General features: G+C 39.0%; 1 protein-coding gene across 1 annotated transcript in view; it reads right to left on the reverse strand.

Annotated features, from left to right (window-relative positions):
- Positions 1 to 1,956: 1,956 nt before the first annotated feature.
- The window catches only part of LOC127964879 (mannosyl-oligosaccharide 1,2-alpha-mannosidase IB), an 84,050-nt gene continuing 70,735 nt past the window's right edge, over positions 1,957 to 15,271 (reverse strand). The window contains exons 8-14 of the mRNA XM_052565307.1: positions 14,720 to 14,843; positions 14,552 to 14,645; positions 9,806 to 9,921; positions 9,497 to 9,716; positions 9,035 to 9,207; positions 4,366 to 4,481; positions 1,957 to 4,058 (exon numbers count right to left, since the gene is read on the reverse strand). Of these exons, the coding sequence (XP_052421267.1) occupies positions 3,926 to 4,058; positions 4,366 to 4,481; positions 9,035 to 9,207; positions 9,497 to 9,716; positions 9,806 to 9,921; positions 14,552 to 14,645; positions 14,720 to 14,843 (976 nt within the window). The 3' untranslated portion in view covers positions 1,957 to 3,925. The remainder of the gene's footprint in view (positions 4,059 to 4,365; positions 4,482 to 9,034; positions 9,208 to 9,496; positions 9,717 to 9,805; positions 9,922 to 14,551; positions 14,646 to 14,719; positions 14,844 to 15,271) is intronic.

Below are 15,271 nucleotides of genomic sequence, written 5' to 3' on the forward strand. Positions count from 1 at the left end.
TCAGGCATTAGCTAGCTCATCATTCAAAAAGAATATTGGCACATGTGATTAATAAGGCTTATTAGACCATGTTGTAATTTAGTTTTAAAATGTGTTTTATTCAACAGAAACACAACACACCCAGAGGAGAAAATATCCGTAAAGATACTAAATGACATGCAACATAGCGTCCCATTCAACTGGACAGCTTACTCCAGCAGCACAGTATTTGCATGAAGAACTGCATTTTGGGGAGTGTAGGAACGAAACAGAAGCCATTGACCCTATTAGAAGTCAATGTATCAAAACGATTTTGAAAGTTATATTTTACTTAGAAATAAAATAACTGGTGCTCCATATGCTCTTCTGAAAGAGCCACTGGAGCTCTCTGTCAGTGTGTAATCGTTTGGCTATCACTAGTAAAAGCTGCCAGCTGACCTACCTGGTTCACAGTGACCTTGGTGCTTTTCTTTTTTTTTTGCTCCACACACTAGCAACATGCCAGTTTCTTCAGCTTATCACTCACTGCTTTCCACTGAGCAACAGTTGACCCTAAACTAGACATGATGAAACCCAATCTGTACATAAGATTCAACATTTGATTTTGCTTCTGCTGAAGCACAAGTTACTCTCTGGATCGTTCTCATATGACGCTGGAGAACGTTCATCAGGTTTTGCACTTGTGAAGTTCATGCCAACTCGAAAACTTTATTTGCATTAAATTAGAAAAATGTCAAATACAAGGATTTCCACTAGTGGTCTCAGTTATGGACCTGACTGTATGGAAGGAGAAGTCCTTTATTGTTCAGAGATGATATGACAGGGTCACATTGTGTCAATAAGGTTGTTGAAAGAGGGCAAGTGACACCCGACTTCTGACCTCTGCCTGCAAATTTTGCCATCCATTCATCCGGTCCTGTCACACTGCGGCCAGTCCAGACAGATAAATGACAGAGGACAGCTTTTAAAAAAAGAAAAAGGATATTCCTCATTTTTGCCCCTCAGATCTGCTGCTGCTAAAGAGAGAATGACAAGCTCACATGTGTGAAATACTGTTTGCAATGGTGATGACGTGAATACTGAGAACAGGGTTAATGTGCCAGGACCAGTTCACCATGACCTATAATATCACTGTGTGCTGCCAAGATCAAAGCAGCATGAAGGCCTTAAAACAAACAGGTAAAGCCTCTATCATTAATATTATTACTGAAATAATTGAAAAGTCAATGCTGTAGCTAAATTCCATCTATATACAGTATAAGCTGTGCTAAGAACAAATGCACAAGGTCACCAACACTTTAGACCAGTCATTTTCCAGGATGTTACCAATCATTCATGATTGTAGATATTGATTTAGAAAATATATATTTTAAGAGATCACATTAGCGTATTTCCATATGCCAAACATCTATATAACATAATATAAGCTGTATGTCACTAAGTCTCTTAAGCTCTCAAAGGCTGCATGTACAGTATTTAATAAACTGTAGTATAAACCGTAATATATTGGGAAATATATATATATATATATATTAGTGAATGCATTTTAAAAAATTAATTTATTCCTTTGATGGCACATTTTCAGAAGTCATTAGTCCAGTATTCAGTCACACGATCCTTCAGAAATCACTTTACCATTCATCTTATTAACATTTTACCATGCAAAAGTTTTGCTGTTTCTTTATTTCTATTTTTTTTTTACATTAAAGTATTAAAGTAAAAACATATTACCAACCTCAAACTTCTGAACAAATGTGCAAATGTCTCAAAATTCGATTCAGTGAACATAAACCGACTTTTTCTAAAATTTAAGAATTGAAAAGACTTTTTTAAACATCTTGACATTCCAAATTTCTAATTCCGCATAACTGTGGGAAACTATGAAACTGAACTATGAAATCCGCTGCAAGTCTTCTGTATGCATTAGTAAGAAAAGACCTGACAATAAAAGCTTTTTTCTTTTTTTTATCACGTTCATTTCTTGTAACATCTTTATTGAATTTGTGTGGCATTTTAAACATATTTACAATTATTATATATTTTTTTGTTCAGTAAAAATACAAATACAGAGCACAGCTTTGTCAAAACCCACCCACCAACAACTGGGAAGAGTTTTGGCCCGGGCTTCACTCACCATTAAGTCAGTCATGTTACTGGGAGAAAAGAAAAGAAAAGAAATGCCATTCAGGGGCAGCAGGACACCACTGCTGCCATCTAGAGGGGAGGACACATCTCTCACACACACTCAGATGAGAGCTTTAGGAACTGAGGAACTGAAATGACGGGATATAAAGTGAAAGACCCTTAAGGGGGGCTGATCGATGGCACCCAGCATCCCATCAGTGGTGCTTGAGTCTTCCTGACACACTAATTCTCACAGTTTCTTCATTAACCAAGATGAGAAAATAATTAGCTTTCCTTCTGGTCGACTACATGAAATCTTCGGTGGATGTGCCATTTTACACACTTGAAGATAAAAAACAAACAAAAAAACAACTCGAGTCTGAAAGCATAAGGCTGAGCACATCTTCTAAAGAGACTGAATCAATATTCATTAAAGGTCATTAAACCAAAAAAAAAAAAAATACAAACAAACAAAATTCTTCAATATGATTGGCTGCAGGTTGTGTTTAGTCATCTGATATCAGAAATCTGGCTACCACCACCGTGTTTCAGAAAACATGTCCAGGACTGAATAAGTCATGTTAAAACTCAGAGATATGCATTTGACTAAAGAAGACACATCCAGAAACTGAAATGACAAAAAGCATTCGGGAGTATTCCCAACATCATACATCATGGGCTTAGTTGTTATGCAATGGCCTTTCAAATCCTTGCATTGTTTATTTACTCTAGGTTTCTTGTAAAGGGCACACAGTGTGTTTATGAACTCTTAACCCCATATATATAAATCTCTAGCTCGTTGGCTACGATTAGTGGTAAACCTTGGCTGTTGAAAGAATCTGGTCTGGTCTAACAGAGCGGCACAATCGACAAATGAAAACAAATGGTGACTGCCGTGAACATTAGCATCTAGAGCACTGTGATTTCTCTCCACATGATACAGTCTCTTCAAGTGGTGATTCATTGTGATGCATAACCAAACACCAGCCCATCCTTTTTTCAGAATGCAGTATGAATGACACTCTGGGCATTCACAATGGATGGAAAAAAAAAAAAGAAGAAGATGGGAATGGAACGATGCAGAAAGTGAAGGTTTCTGGAATGACGGTGGTGACCGTGTCACAGGCAGCAGCTGTTCGATAGCAGCATGTGTCCCTTTTTACCCCCTAACCTTAACAAAGAGACCTCGGAGAGACTGTCTGAAGAGAAATCCAGGTGAAAAGAACATTCCTGGTGCCTCTGGCCTAAATTCAGCCTCAGCTGGAGAAAGATTTCACAGGTCACATCCAACATCTGCCATCTCCAGAAGCCCAGCTCAGAGAGTCAAAGGCTCTGAAGGCAGTCTGGTCCAAAAAACAAAACAAACATTTATCCATCATTTTGATTTAGAGCTGAGCTGATGATATGAAATGCCACCGAATTATACAGAGAGTGGGGGGTGGGGGGGGGGTACATATTAACTTGTTAAAATCCTTCCCCAGTGAGAAACAAACATCCATTTCAGAGGGTCTTTTAGTCTGCCAATGCATATACAGTGTGTACGAACATGTCAGACCTGCGGCCACAAGAGAGAGACACATGATCAATCCGGCAGTCTGTCCTTCAGAGAATATATGAGAGAGACATAGATAAAGAGAGATGGGTCTGTTCCAGTCCCCTCCGTTCACTGCAGTCCCATGATTCACGGTCCAGGAGGAGACAGGGGTTGGTGGGTATAAGTTCTCTCCTCTCCTTTGCACTGGCAGCTGCTGTCTTTCACAAGGAGGGAGATGTTTAGAAACGGGGCGAGCGAGGGGGAGAGCGCCCCCCCGGTGAGTCCGCTCTACCGCTGGGTCTCGCTGCCAGGCAGGGTGATGTTGCCCAGGTGCAGGACGGGCAGAGGATGGGCCTCCGTGTTGAACACCCAGTTCTCAAGAGGCAGCAGCTCATCGCTGGAGAAAAGTAGATAGAGATACCTACAGAAACACACACATACGGATCATACAATTGCTGATTGCTAACATGGGTCCCTATTCAAACAGATTCGGCAAAGAGAAACTGCAGAGTTTCAATGACACCAGCAGGTGGCAGTAATGACTAGCTGTGTTTCTACTCCTATTTCCTTTGCAAATCCCTCTTTAACTAAGTTACTGCTTTTCACAGTGCTAACCTTATGCTGCATAGTTACCTTGACCGTTATTACATTAACAGAAAATAATAACACAAGCACAATGAACTGAACAGCTTCAGCATTGTATTGTTTATAAATGAAATTATTTTTACTTGAGGGTTTCCGCCAGGAAGAAGCTTTGCTGGACATCATCATAGGTGGGGTTGGAGGAGTAGACGTCTTTAACACCAGAGAATCCTCCGCTCACTCGGCAGTATTTATCTATAGCCTGCAGAAAATGTAGACAAAGTCTGGGGTCAGAAAGAGCTTTTTTTTTAATTAATACTTATTCAGCAACGATGCATAAAACATTAAGCAGCACAACTGTTTTCAGCATTGATAATGATTAGAAACGTTTCTTTAGCAGCAAATCAGCATAACAGAATGATTTCTGAAGGATCATGTGACACTGAAGACCGCAGTAATGATGCTGAGAATTCAGCTTTTCCACCACAGAAATAAATTGCATTTTAAAATGTATTCAAAGAGAAAACTGTTATTTTAAATTGTAATAATATTTCAGAATATTACTGTTTGTACTGTATTATTTTACTGTATATTTTTCAAAAACATACCGACCCCCAATCCTTTGAACAGTGGAGTACAGATATTATTACTTATAATATTATATTTGTCCCCATAAAAGCTAATAATTTTTTTTTTTTTCTGACTGGTTTACATTTACAACCAAATTTCCTTGTTCAAGCAAATTTGTGAAAAATGGTGAAGGTGACAGATGATAATCCCAGAATTTTAGATGAACTTTTGATGGTAAAGGTTGTTAAAAGACGCTTGAGTTATGACTATGTCTTTGATTTTTAATTATGCACACATCTAACAACAGACTATTGTACTTAAATTTAAATTAAATTAAATTAAAATTTATTACAGATTAAACCATGTAATATCTTGCAGTTTCTAATAAAGTTACCATCCAACTGGTGAGTAACTCAGTCTAGCTCAGTTCCAGATGTACTATTTCCTGTGCTTCAGCTCAGAAAGATTACCTATACAGTATGTGCCATATCAAGTAAAACTCTGCCCTAATCACCACTTTATGACTGCAAATCAAATCAATGCATAACTGTGTACTCACAGTAATGACAAGCCAAAAATAGAACGTATGCGAAGCCGCTCTATTTTTCTGGCCCTGTTCTCCAGGAACCAATAATGCTTCCATTAGTTCTGTTCCATCCTCTGCAGGCAAGAGTGATGCAAGCCATCTGTGCCAGGAAAACATGGCATGATGTGCTCACCTACCTGAAACAGCTGCTACACTGAGGACTCGCCTCACACGGTTATAACGCAACAGCAGCTGGCCTGATCCAGCCTCCTATTAACCCATTCAACACAGATTCACTCAAGACTTTCAGCTTCATTTCCTCTATTTTGCATTTATATTGCCTTTGGATCATCAAACATCTTAAAAAACAAAAACACTGATTTAACTACACTGTTGAGTATAAGCTTTAGCAAATCTCAAAACGAATTTCCATTTTTTTCCATACTACACTTTCTAATTTTATGATGCCTAAATTTACATTTAAAACGGCAGCCTTTCATTTTTTAGGGGTTTATTATTTTCAAATTTTTTATATAAACCATACAGTTGCATCTAAGAAAAATAAAATAATATAATGTAAAAGTTATTTTAAGTAGTTTTTTGTAATTTAATTTAAAAAAAGCAAACTTTCTTATATTCTAGATTCATTGCACACAAACTGAAATATTTAAAGAGTTTTTTTGTTTTAATTCTGATTATGACGTACAGCTAAGAAATTTACAAAATACAGTATATAAAAAAAAATGTTGAATATTTTCTCAAAGATCAAATAAAAGAAAGATTTACAAAACGAAATGTTCAAGATTTCCAAAGAAGGTTTATTTGGTTGGGGCTCCTTTTGTATGAATTATTGTTTCAATGCTGCGTGGCACGGAGGCGATCAATGTGTGGCACTGCTGAGTAGTTATTGAAGCCCAGGTTGCTTTGATAGCGACCTTCAGCTCCTCTGTATTGTTTGTCAGATGTTACTTATCTTCCTCATCACAATACCCCATAGCTTCTCTGTGAGGTTCAGGTCAGGCATATTGGCTGACCTATCAAGCACAGAAATATCATGGTCAGCAAACAACTTGGAAGTGGTTTTGGCACTGTGGGCAGGTGCTAAATAAAGTCCTGGTGCAAAATTAAATCAGCATCTTCATAAAGCTTGTCAACAGATGGAAGCATAAAGTGCTTCAAAATCTCCACAATGGACCAACACCAGCAGAAGTCATGGCACCCCAAATCATCACTGACTTTATTTTAAATTACAAACAATAAAGACCTTTTCCATGATATAATTTTTTTTTAGATGCACTTGTCGCGATCTTTATCTTTCAAAATTAATGTTAAGACAGTTAATAATGTCCTTAGTTTTATCATCGGTTCAAGCCCGAAAGGGGAACAGAGTCGAATCGCGCACATACACACTCACACGCAAAACTCCACATTTAAACATTCAATAGCAAATACTAAAACTAATAACAAAACATACTTACAGTAGCTGATTCAGAAGCGCAAGATTGTCGTAGCAAAGTCAGAATTACCTCCTCTCCTAGGTTCACGAAATGGTCGTCCATAAAATGCGTTGCTGTTCTGTTATAAGTAATCTTAAAGAATCCTAAATGCATCTACTTTCGGAAGGCCAAATAAAGTGCTTTTGCTTTCACCTAGATACAAACAGCATCTCCCTGACATGGCTGCTGAAACACTAACTGCGGTTACTGAAACCACACTTTCTTCAAGTGAACATTTGGGCGGCATTATGCTAATATTTCCACATAGTGATGTGGCCTTGGGGGGGGCTTGGCAATGTCTTTGATAATGTCTCTTTGGATTTAAACCTTTAGTCTTTGCAACTTTACAAATCTTCTTCATACACCAATAGCTTGTAACACTCCAAAAAGAAAGGAAAATTTTAAATGGCATCATAAGACCCCTTTAAACAAATGTAATAAATTGAAAAAAGTGAAAAACTTTCAATTTAATTTATAAAATGACTATATGCCTCATGTCATATGCCCCCCTCAGCCATTTACTGCTTATCAGTGAATTCCTAGACATAATTACACTATTTGTAAACATCTGTGCACGCTATAGCAGTTAAGCAGCAATAAAAAAACAGCCCAAATGAAGCAATTCACCTTCAACTGACCTTACTTACTTACTGACCTGATCATACTCTACATGAGATAAGGTAGAACTGATGAGAAAATCTTAACTAATCTTGCAGATTAGAATGGCCGCCAAACACATGAACAATACCATTAATCTACACAAAGAACGGTGAGAGGAAAACAAAGAGAAAAGATGGTAAAACCCTGAGATTCTGGAAAGAAAAAGGTACATAGAGAGAGCTGGAAACAGAAAATGATAAAATTAGAAAACAAAAGGAAAAAAAGAGCTGATAGCAACGAAGGACCTTCTCTGACTGGGAACAAGTGAATTTTATTCTGCTCTCTTTCTCTTTTTACAGAAATGGGAAGAGTGAAAATGAGGGAGGGAAGGAGAGAAAGAGCCTAGGCACCTAGCGGCTCATCAAAAGAAGCCCGATTGCAGTGAAACCGTACTGTACCGGCAGAACAATGACACCCAATCAGAGAAAAAAACAATGATGCTCCATTCTCAAGAGCACTTTGAAATTGTTCTAGAAACACAAACATATTTCCTAAAAAACATAGCCCAGGTCTGAATGGAATAAGAGTGACATGAAAACAGGATAAGTCGGAAAAAAAGAGTGATAAACAGATATGAATGAAGAGGTACAGGACAACTATGAGCAGCAAAAAGATGCCAGAGATACAGCGACTGGGACTACAGATGGATATCAAAGTGATGAGATATGGGTTTAGATACTAAGAACATCCTGTGCCGTCCGTACACACCATCTGACCTTCTTCTGTCTCTGATATCTGGCTGAACTCTGATGGCTGGAGATACCGAGCCCTGTGAGAAGTGAGTCAAACTTCTGTTTGTGTTGCTCATGTCCTAGCTTTGCCTGGTGATTTTTGCAAAGACAACACTTTCCCCAAAAAACAAAAAAGTTCTATCATGACAAGTCTCAGAGGGTTTGGCATGATAATTTACATGAGTTTGGTCTAAGAAAAGATCTGCTACGCTGCTGCAGCCAATACATCCACAACATGCTGCTGTGAGCATGTAACAAGTACTACTGCTGCACATATAACTCACATGAAATAACCCCCCTATATAGCATACATGAATCACCCATAGCAGATCTATACAGGTGGAGCTGGGGAAGGTGGAGGGTTTCTAAAGCGCACAGCAACTGCAAGCACTAACCAAGTATTTGAATGTTGAGCAACAAGTTCATTGGCTGCTGATATAAAAAGAACCAAACTACTGCACCACATGATGATGTCATTATGTCAGATTGAGCACCATCTAGAGCTTCATGACAGAACTTTGGATTTGTGTTCTCTTATTGAGTGACGGTGATATAAAAAATCTGGCTAACCGAACAAGGTGATTATATTTGTCATGTTATGGTTGTTATCCAATAAATGGCAGACTTTAAAAATGTAGTTTATCATAAAAATAAATTAAAACATGCTCAAAAAAACTCATAATACTCACAAAAAAACATACATAGATACATAAACATAAATATACAGATATATATATATATATATATATATATATATATATATATATATATATATATGTGTGTGTGTGTGTGTGCATACTGTATATCTTTATCAATGGAAAGAGATGCTGACCTGCGCTGCTTCCCAACCCCACTGCCTGTATTTGGGGTCGTGGGTAAATCTCCACATGTACCAGTACGTCTCGATGACCTCAGGCCTCAGGATATAGTATTTCTCATTCTGTCTCACAGCCACGGCTTCCAACCCACTGTCGAACTTAAAGGCTTCTGGGCCGAGCTTCAGCACTGTAAACGATAAAGGGTTTATGCGTTCAGAACTATTAGTTGAACCTTCAGCTCTCATGGTGCTGTAAACGTGAAACTATCTGTCTGAGAGCCTGTTGTGGCTGAGCTGCAATCCATCAATGTCTTTCAGTCAAGCTGTGTGAAATAGAAATGCCATACTCTGAAAATAACCTGTAGCGTTACCATGGCAACAAAACCATGCTACAAATTAGATTTGAAGTCCAAAGATCTCATGCATTTTTTTTTTATACCCTTCATCTCTCTCTTGCCTCCTCACATATTCACTAACCAGTGCGATCGTAGCTTTCATGGCAGGTGTGTGCAATCTCTGCTCCGAGCTGCAGATAGTGTCCAGCTTTATCATCTGGCGACCCATCAGCCCCCAGGGCAAACATACCCCCAGCAAAGCAAGTCAGGTGACCCATCTTACGCTCCAAGTGGCCGTTTTTCCACTCCCCGATGAAAGTAAGGCCACCATTGGACTTACGGATGAGGTGGCGCTCAATTGCCTGTAGGAAGAGAACGAAAGAGATAATGAACAGAGACAAACTGAAGCAGCACGAAACACAAAAAACTGTTTGCAACCTGCAGCCCTCACCTCGATGGCATCATCGTACGTCTTGCGTGCCTCTGTGTCCGTTTTATCAGACATCAGCCAGGCCTTCAACAGGTACTCATAGAAACTATCACCCAACCCACCTACTGAGGTGTGATCTGCAGAGCAAGAGAGATACACAAGGATAAGCTCAATGAATGTCTGTTGCAAAAAAAACTTACTAAACTTAGCCTAATATTACTTATAAAACTAGCTTAATTAGACACCTCTACATTTCCAAACTTTGTGAACATGCATTCAACTGGAGCAAAGAAAAGCCTGCTATGATTCTTTTGGTTTCTCTGTTCATGGCTCAGTCTCTTAATATTCCTGAATGCCGTCATAAAAGTGTATTCAGGCTTGACACCGACCCTCATTAGAATAAAAATGCACAAGTGAGCACATTTTCGCTGGCATTTATTCAGCGTGGACACACACCAGCACACACCTAATCACTTCTAAACACAGCCACTGAGTGTGTGTTCCACTTTGACACAGCTAATGACTCTGCGGAGTGAGTGTGTGTAAAGTGTGAGTGTTTGACAGGCTGGGAGTCATTTGTGCCGGTAATGGCTCGTAATGGGAACCTACAACAGAACATGTAAACAATCTGTGTTGACTTGTCGGAGGGAGCTGTAGAAATTAAGAATAAAATCTTGAAGATATTAAACATGGACAGAAACAAAGAATATTAAAAAAAGACACTAGGTTAGAGCCATGTCCTCGTGATTAGCTGATGTCAACGAGGTATGAATCAGAGTTTGAGTCTATTTATTGATCGGTTTCTTTGACCATCTATCTATCTATCTATCTATCTATCTATCTATCTATCTATCTATCTATCTATCTATCTATCTATCTATCTTGTTATAAGCTCGTTAACCCATTTGGGAAACAGACAGGAAACACAATCTCCAAAGGAGAACAGGAAGTGTGAAGTGTGTGGGAGGCAGAGGGGTGTATACTGTACACTTGCTGTATATAGTATCATAGAGGAGTGAGGGAGGAGCCCATTAGCACTGTCACAGCTCATATCTGCCAAGGTTAGGGAGCTGTACTGCGTTCAGCCTGCTGAGAGAGAGAGAGCTAGCAGGGCAAACGTTCAGGAGATAAACTGCCAAAAGCCATTATGGAAGGTCTTTAGAGGAGACTGGGGGTGGAGTACAGATTCAGAGGTGATAATTTACACAGGAGAGGTGTAAACATGCAAGTGACACGGCTAAAAATGGCATCTGCAATAGCTAGTTCAAAAATCAGAGTGAGAACTAAAGAAATCAATGTGGCAGCAACGAGCCAGGAGGCTGAGGCACTTTATGAGCGATCCTTTACAGAGACACCGAGACAAAGTAAAAGATGTATTTTATGCTAATGGGTGCGAGGGACTGACCTGGTAGAGGCAAGATGTAGAAGCTGAGATGAATTATTCAACAGGAGAGGAAAAAAAAACTGAATACAAAGTGTGAGAGAGACTAAGACGTCCAATCACAGGCCACTTGTTAGTAACCCTTACTAGTCCATCCTGCTGCAAGAGGCGGGGCATTTTGGACATTTTTACATTTTCTGCAGAAATCATCAGTGCAAAAGCAATGTTGCAGGCAATTCCCAAAATGTTGCCATGTGGTTGCCAAGGCATTGCTTACAGTGCCAATTCAAAAGAGCCCAGGTCTCTGTGATATTCCTGTCCCCAGATATGGCTCAGATGGCTCCATAAATTGAAACTTGAGTTTTTGTCATTCTAAGCAAAAAGCAATACTAGCTTGAAAGCAATATTACACTTTTCCTCCACACGTCATTTATGCCCCAAGGACAAACAGAGCAGGATGAGTTAGGTTAAGATTTAAGTGATTCTTTGCTTTTCACACATTACTAATAACTAAATCTGGATAGAGTTAGAAAAACGTATAAGAAGAAATAGTTCCGAGAGAATGTGTGGATCTTGACAGGCTGGAGACAACAGAGAGGAAAACAAGCTGTTCAGAGACAGCGAAAGAAATGGAGAAAAAAAGGTAGAGAGAAAGAGGCGAATGTGTGCGAGCAGCACAGAAAGAAATGTGGTAGGATCATAATAAATATAATAAAATAAACATTACCATTGATTATGATTATGAATAATGCATAGATGGTGCAGGCTGGTGTGCACTGAGACAGAGCCAAAAAAAAAAAAACGAACAAAAAAAACAAGTGGCAGTGGAAAGATTGATTGAAGCAGAGACGTTTCAGACTCATAAACTCTCAGAAATCCCAGTCAGACTCTCATAAACCGTCTGGGCCTATATTTCACAGCCTCTTCTGGTACGGCTGCCAGTCATCCAACGTCTGGACTTTCACTTCTGCCAATCAAAAACAACTCCCTATGGTCTCCTACTGAAAAGTAAATGTACTCAAAGCCTTTGAAAAGAAAAAAAAAAAACTACAGGGTGTATTTGAGTAACAATCAAAGATCCAGGCGTGAAATCTCTACAGAGAGGCTTGGCCGACAGCAAGTGGACAGGTCATGGATAGAGAATGACGGGCTGAGGAGGAGATGTGGATCTAAAATCTAAAGGCTCCTGGAGGTGATGCAGCAGAGACATAGAGAGAGAACTTTAAAGGGGTAGTTCACACAAAAAGAAATGCTCTGTCATCATTTAATCACCCATGTGACTTCATAAGAGATGTTTAGCACAACGTCCAAGCTGCTTGTGATACACTATCCCCATTCACATGAACTCTATCGAAAAACTTCATTTGCTTTCAACACAGGATAGAAAGTCATTTGAAATGAAATAAGGGAGAATAAATGATGAGAGAACATGATTTTTCGGACCTGTCCCTTTAAGGGTCCACAGGGGAGATGCAGTGTGGGAGAGAGAATAATACTCTGCTTTAATGGCCTGTCACTCACACAGAGTTTTCATTTAGAAAATAGATCTCTAGTGCACCTTAATTACATTTTAGCCCTTTGGACACACACATACACCATCAGACTTTCCTGGAATTTAGGCTTTGTGTGTGTGTGTGTGTGTGCATTTGCTTGCAGTGGGTTGATCAGGTTTTGCCTTTAGACGCAGGGCACTGATTAAACCCTCATCTCTCTCAGTAATTAAGAGTTGGTTAAAACACAGTGGAGTGTTTTCACTACAGATAATTACTAATTATACATAAAGAAAGAAACTTCCTCACATCCCATCTTTATTAAAGCTCGTTGATCAGTGAGATGAGGATAAGCTGCCATCGTCGTCATTCACATTTATAGAATAATAAATCCTACTAGAGGGATTATGAAAATCATCCGTGTCTATAAACAGGCTTCAGAGTGGTATTTTGGATCCTCCATTTGATCTGAAGCGCTTATGAATATTACAGCAGTGAGAATAATAAAAAAGTCTCAGAAATAAAAAAGGCCTTCTAAGCCAAGGTTTCAGAGTTTCTGATTAGCAAGCTGTAACCATGTTATATTTGTTAATGATATGAAACAAGATGGCGCCGCCGAGTCCGGTCGCCGTCCAGGTCGCTCCGCTTAGATTATGTTTTTATTTACTTTTTTACCTACTTTTGCTTTCTACTCACATTTCACTGCTGGTTATATATGCTATATATAATTTTGTATGTGACGAATAAAAATCTTGAATCTTGAATCTTGATATATGTGACAATGGACCACAAAACCAGTCATAAGTGTCAATTTTCAAAATTGAGATCTATACATCATAGGAAAGCTGAATAAATGAGGAAACTTACAAAATATCTTAGAAAAAGATTTTGGAAAAACACTCTGGTGTGGCACACCTGAAACCAATGCAACTATAAGTATTGCGTGATTCTGTCTGTTTGTTACCAACACCCTGATGAAGGCCAATGGGCCGATACGCGTTGGTGTTTTAATGCTTTAGCCCTACTATTAAAGGCTTTTTAACTTTTGCATCCTATTGAGTGCCTGGATTTGGATTTTTTTCCAAAATCTTTTTCTACATTTAACCCTTCCAAGAGCACCAGAGGATACAAGGGATTCCAGCAGCGCTCCAGTTCTCTTTTGTCTTGTGTTACAAAATATCTTCTTGGAACATGATCTTTACTTAATATCCTAATGACTTTTGGCTTAAAAGAAAAATCTATAATTTTGACCCATACAATGTTTTTTTGGCTATTGCTACAAATATTTAAAAATAAAATAAAACTTAGCACTTAACGCTAAATGTTGCCAGACAGTAAATAAAATATAATAAAAAATATATATAAATATATTAAATTTAATTTTGGCATAATAAGTAAAAACTGAACCAGTCTACGACAACAAAAAAATATATTGGATATACTTTATGTCTATTATATCAGCAATATTGACCTTCACTTGCATGCTCATGACTCAAAGGCTTTTCCAAACAATATTCAGCAAAACTGTCTACATTTGTTGTTTCAGGCCAAACTTAAGGCAGCATTTCATGTATCACATATTGATAAAGTAGTCCAAGAAATATTTTTTTATGGAAACAAAATTAATCTAAGATAGTGGACAGAGTCCAGAGAAAAGCTTATTTTATGAAACACTAACAGCAAATTCTTCCATTTACTTAAAGCATCCTTTTACCCAACTGTTGTGTGTGCAGTTTTTTTTTTTAATCTATCACTGCATCAAGATCATGTTGTGGGCGTTTATAACCCTCTTTATTTCATAGATACAGTGTGAGAATTCACAAAACGCCTTTTGTGTTGGAGTGGAAAGTGAGAGTTGCTTGTGCAGCACAGAGGATGTTAGTGGGAGGCACTCACGCTGGCCCCAGCGTCCAGTGCGTGGGTTCAGGTAGTTGGGGTAAAGCCCATTGGGTCGGTCCATCTTAGCCAGCAGCTTCCGTATGTGCATCACCTAAACCAGAACACAAACAGAGTTCACAACAGGACACAAACACAGTTACACAACACTCATTCACCCAAGCGTACCTTCTGATAGTAGGCAGGGTTTCCAGTCAGATACGTCAGGTGCACAAACTCCATGTGCAGCGTCCCAAACTCAGCCAGAATACTGCTTCCAGCTGACGCCCAGCCCCAGTTACGCCCCACTCCACTGAAACAGATAGAAGGGAACACCCATGACATTAACGTATAGTATGTTCATTACTAGCCTAAAGCAAACATCCAGTGTTATACGTTTACAGCGTGTAGACAATGAAGAATTACTGCGAGCACATTAAGTGAAACAGCTTCATTCCCAGTCCAGACGGATTCACTGCCGCCCATCATTCCTTCCATCAAGTCCAATATCCTGTGCTCTGCTTGTACTTCTCATTTCCATGCAGAATGTATCCACAGTGTGTGTGTAGACCGCATAGACTGCTCTACATGAATGAGGATTAATAAAACACTGCGTCGTTCTTTCCCTCAGGATTAAAGACACCCAAAATGCAGTGGTCTCGTCTGTTCCAGAGCAATTTCTTCTAAACACCCAATTAATTCACAAAGCCGTGTCAGGCTGGATTTGACCCTCCTCCCTCC

Source organism: Carassius gibelio, chromosome B9, assembly GCF_023724105.1.
Source record: "Carassius gibelio isolate Cgi1373 ecotype wild population from Czech Republic chromosome B9, carGib1.2-hapl.c, whole genome shotgun sequence".
NCBI lineage: Eukaryota > Metazoa > Chordata > Actinopteri > Cypriniformes > Cyprinidae > Carassius > Carassius gibelio.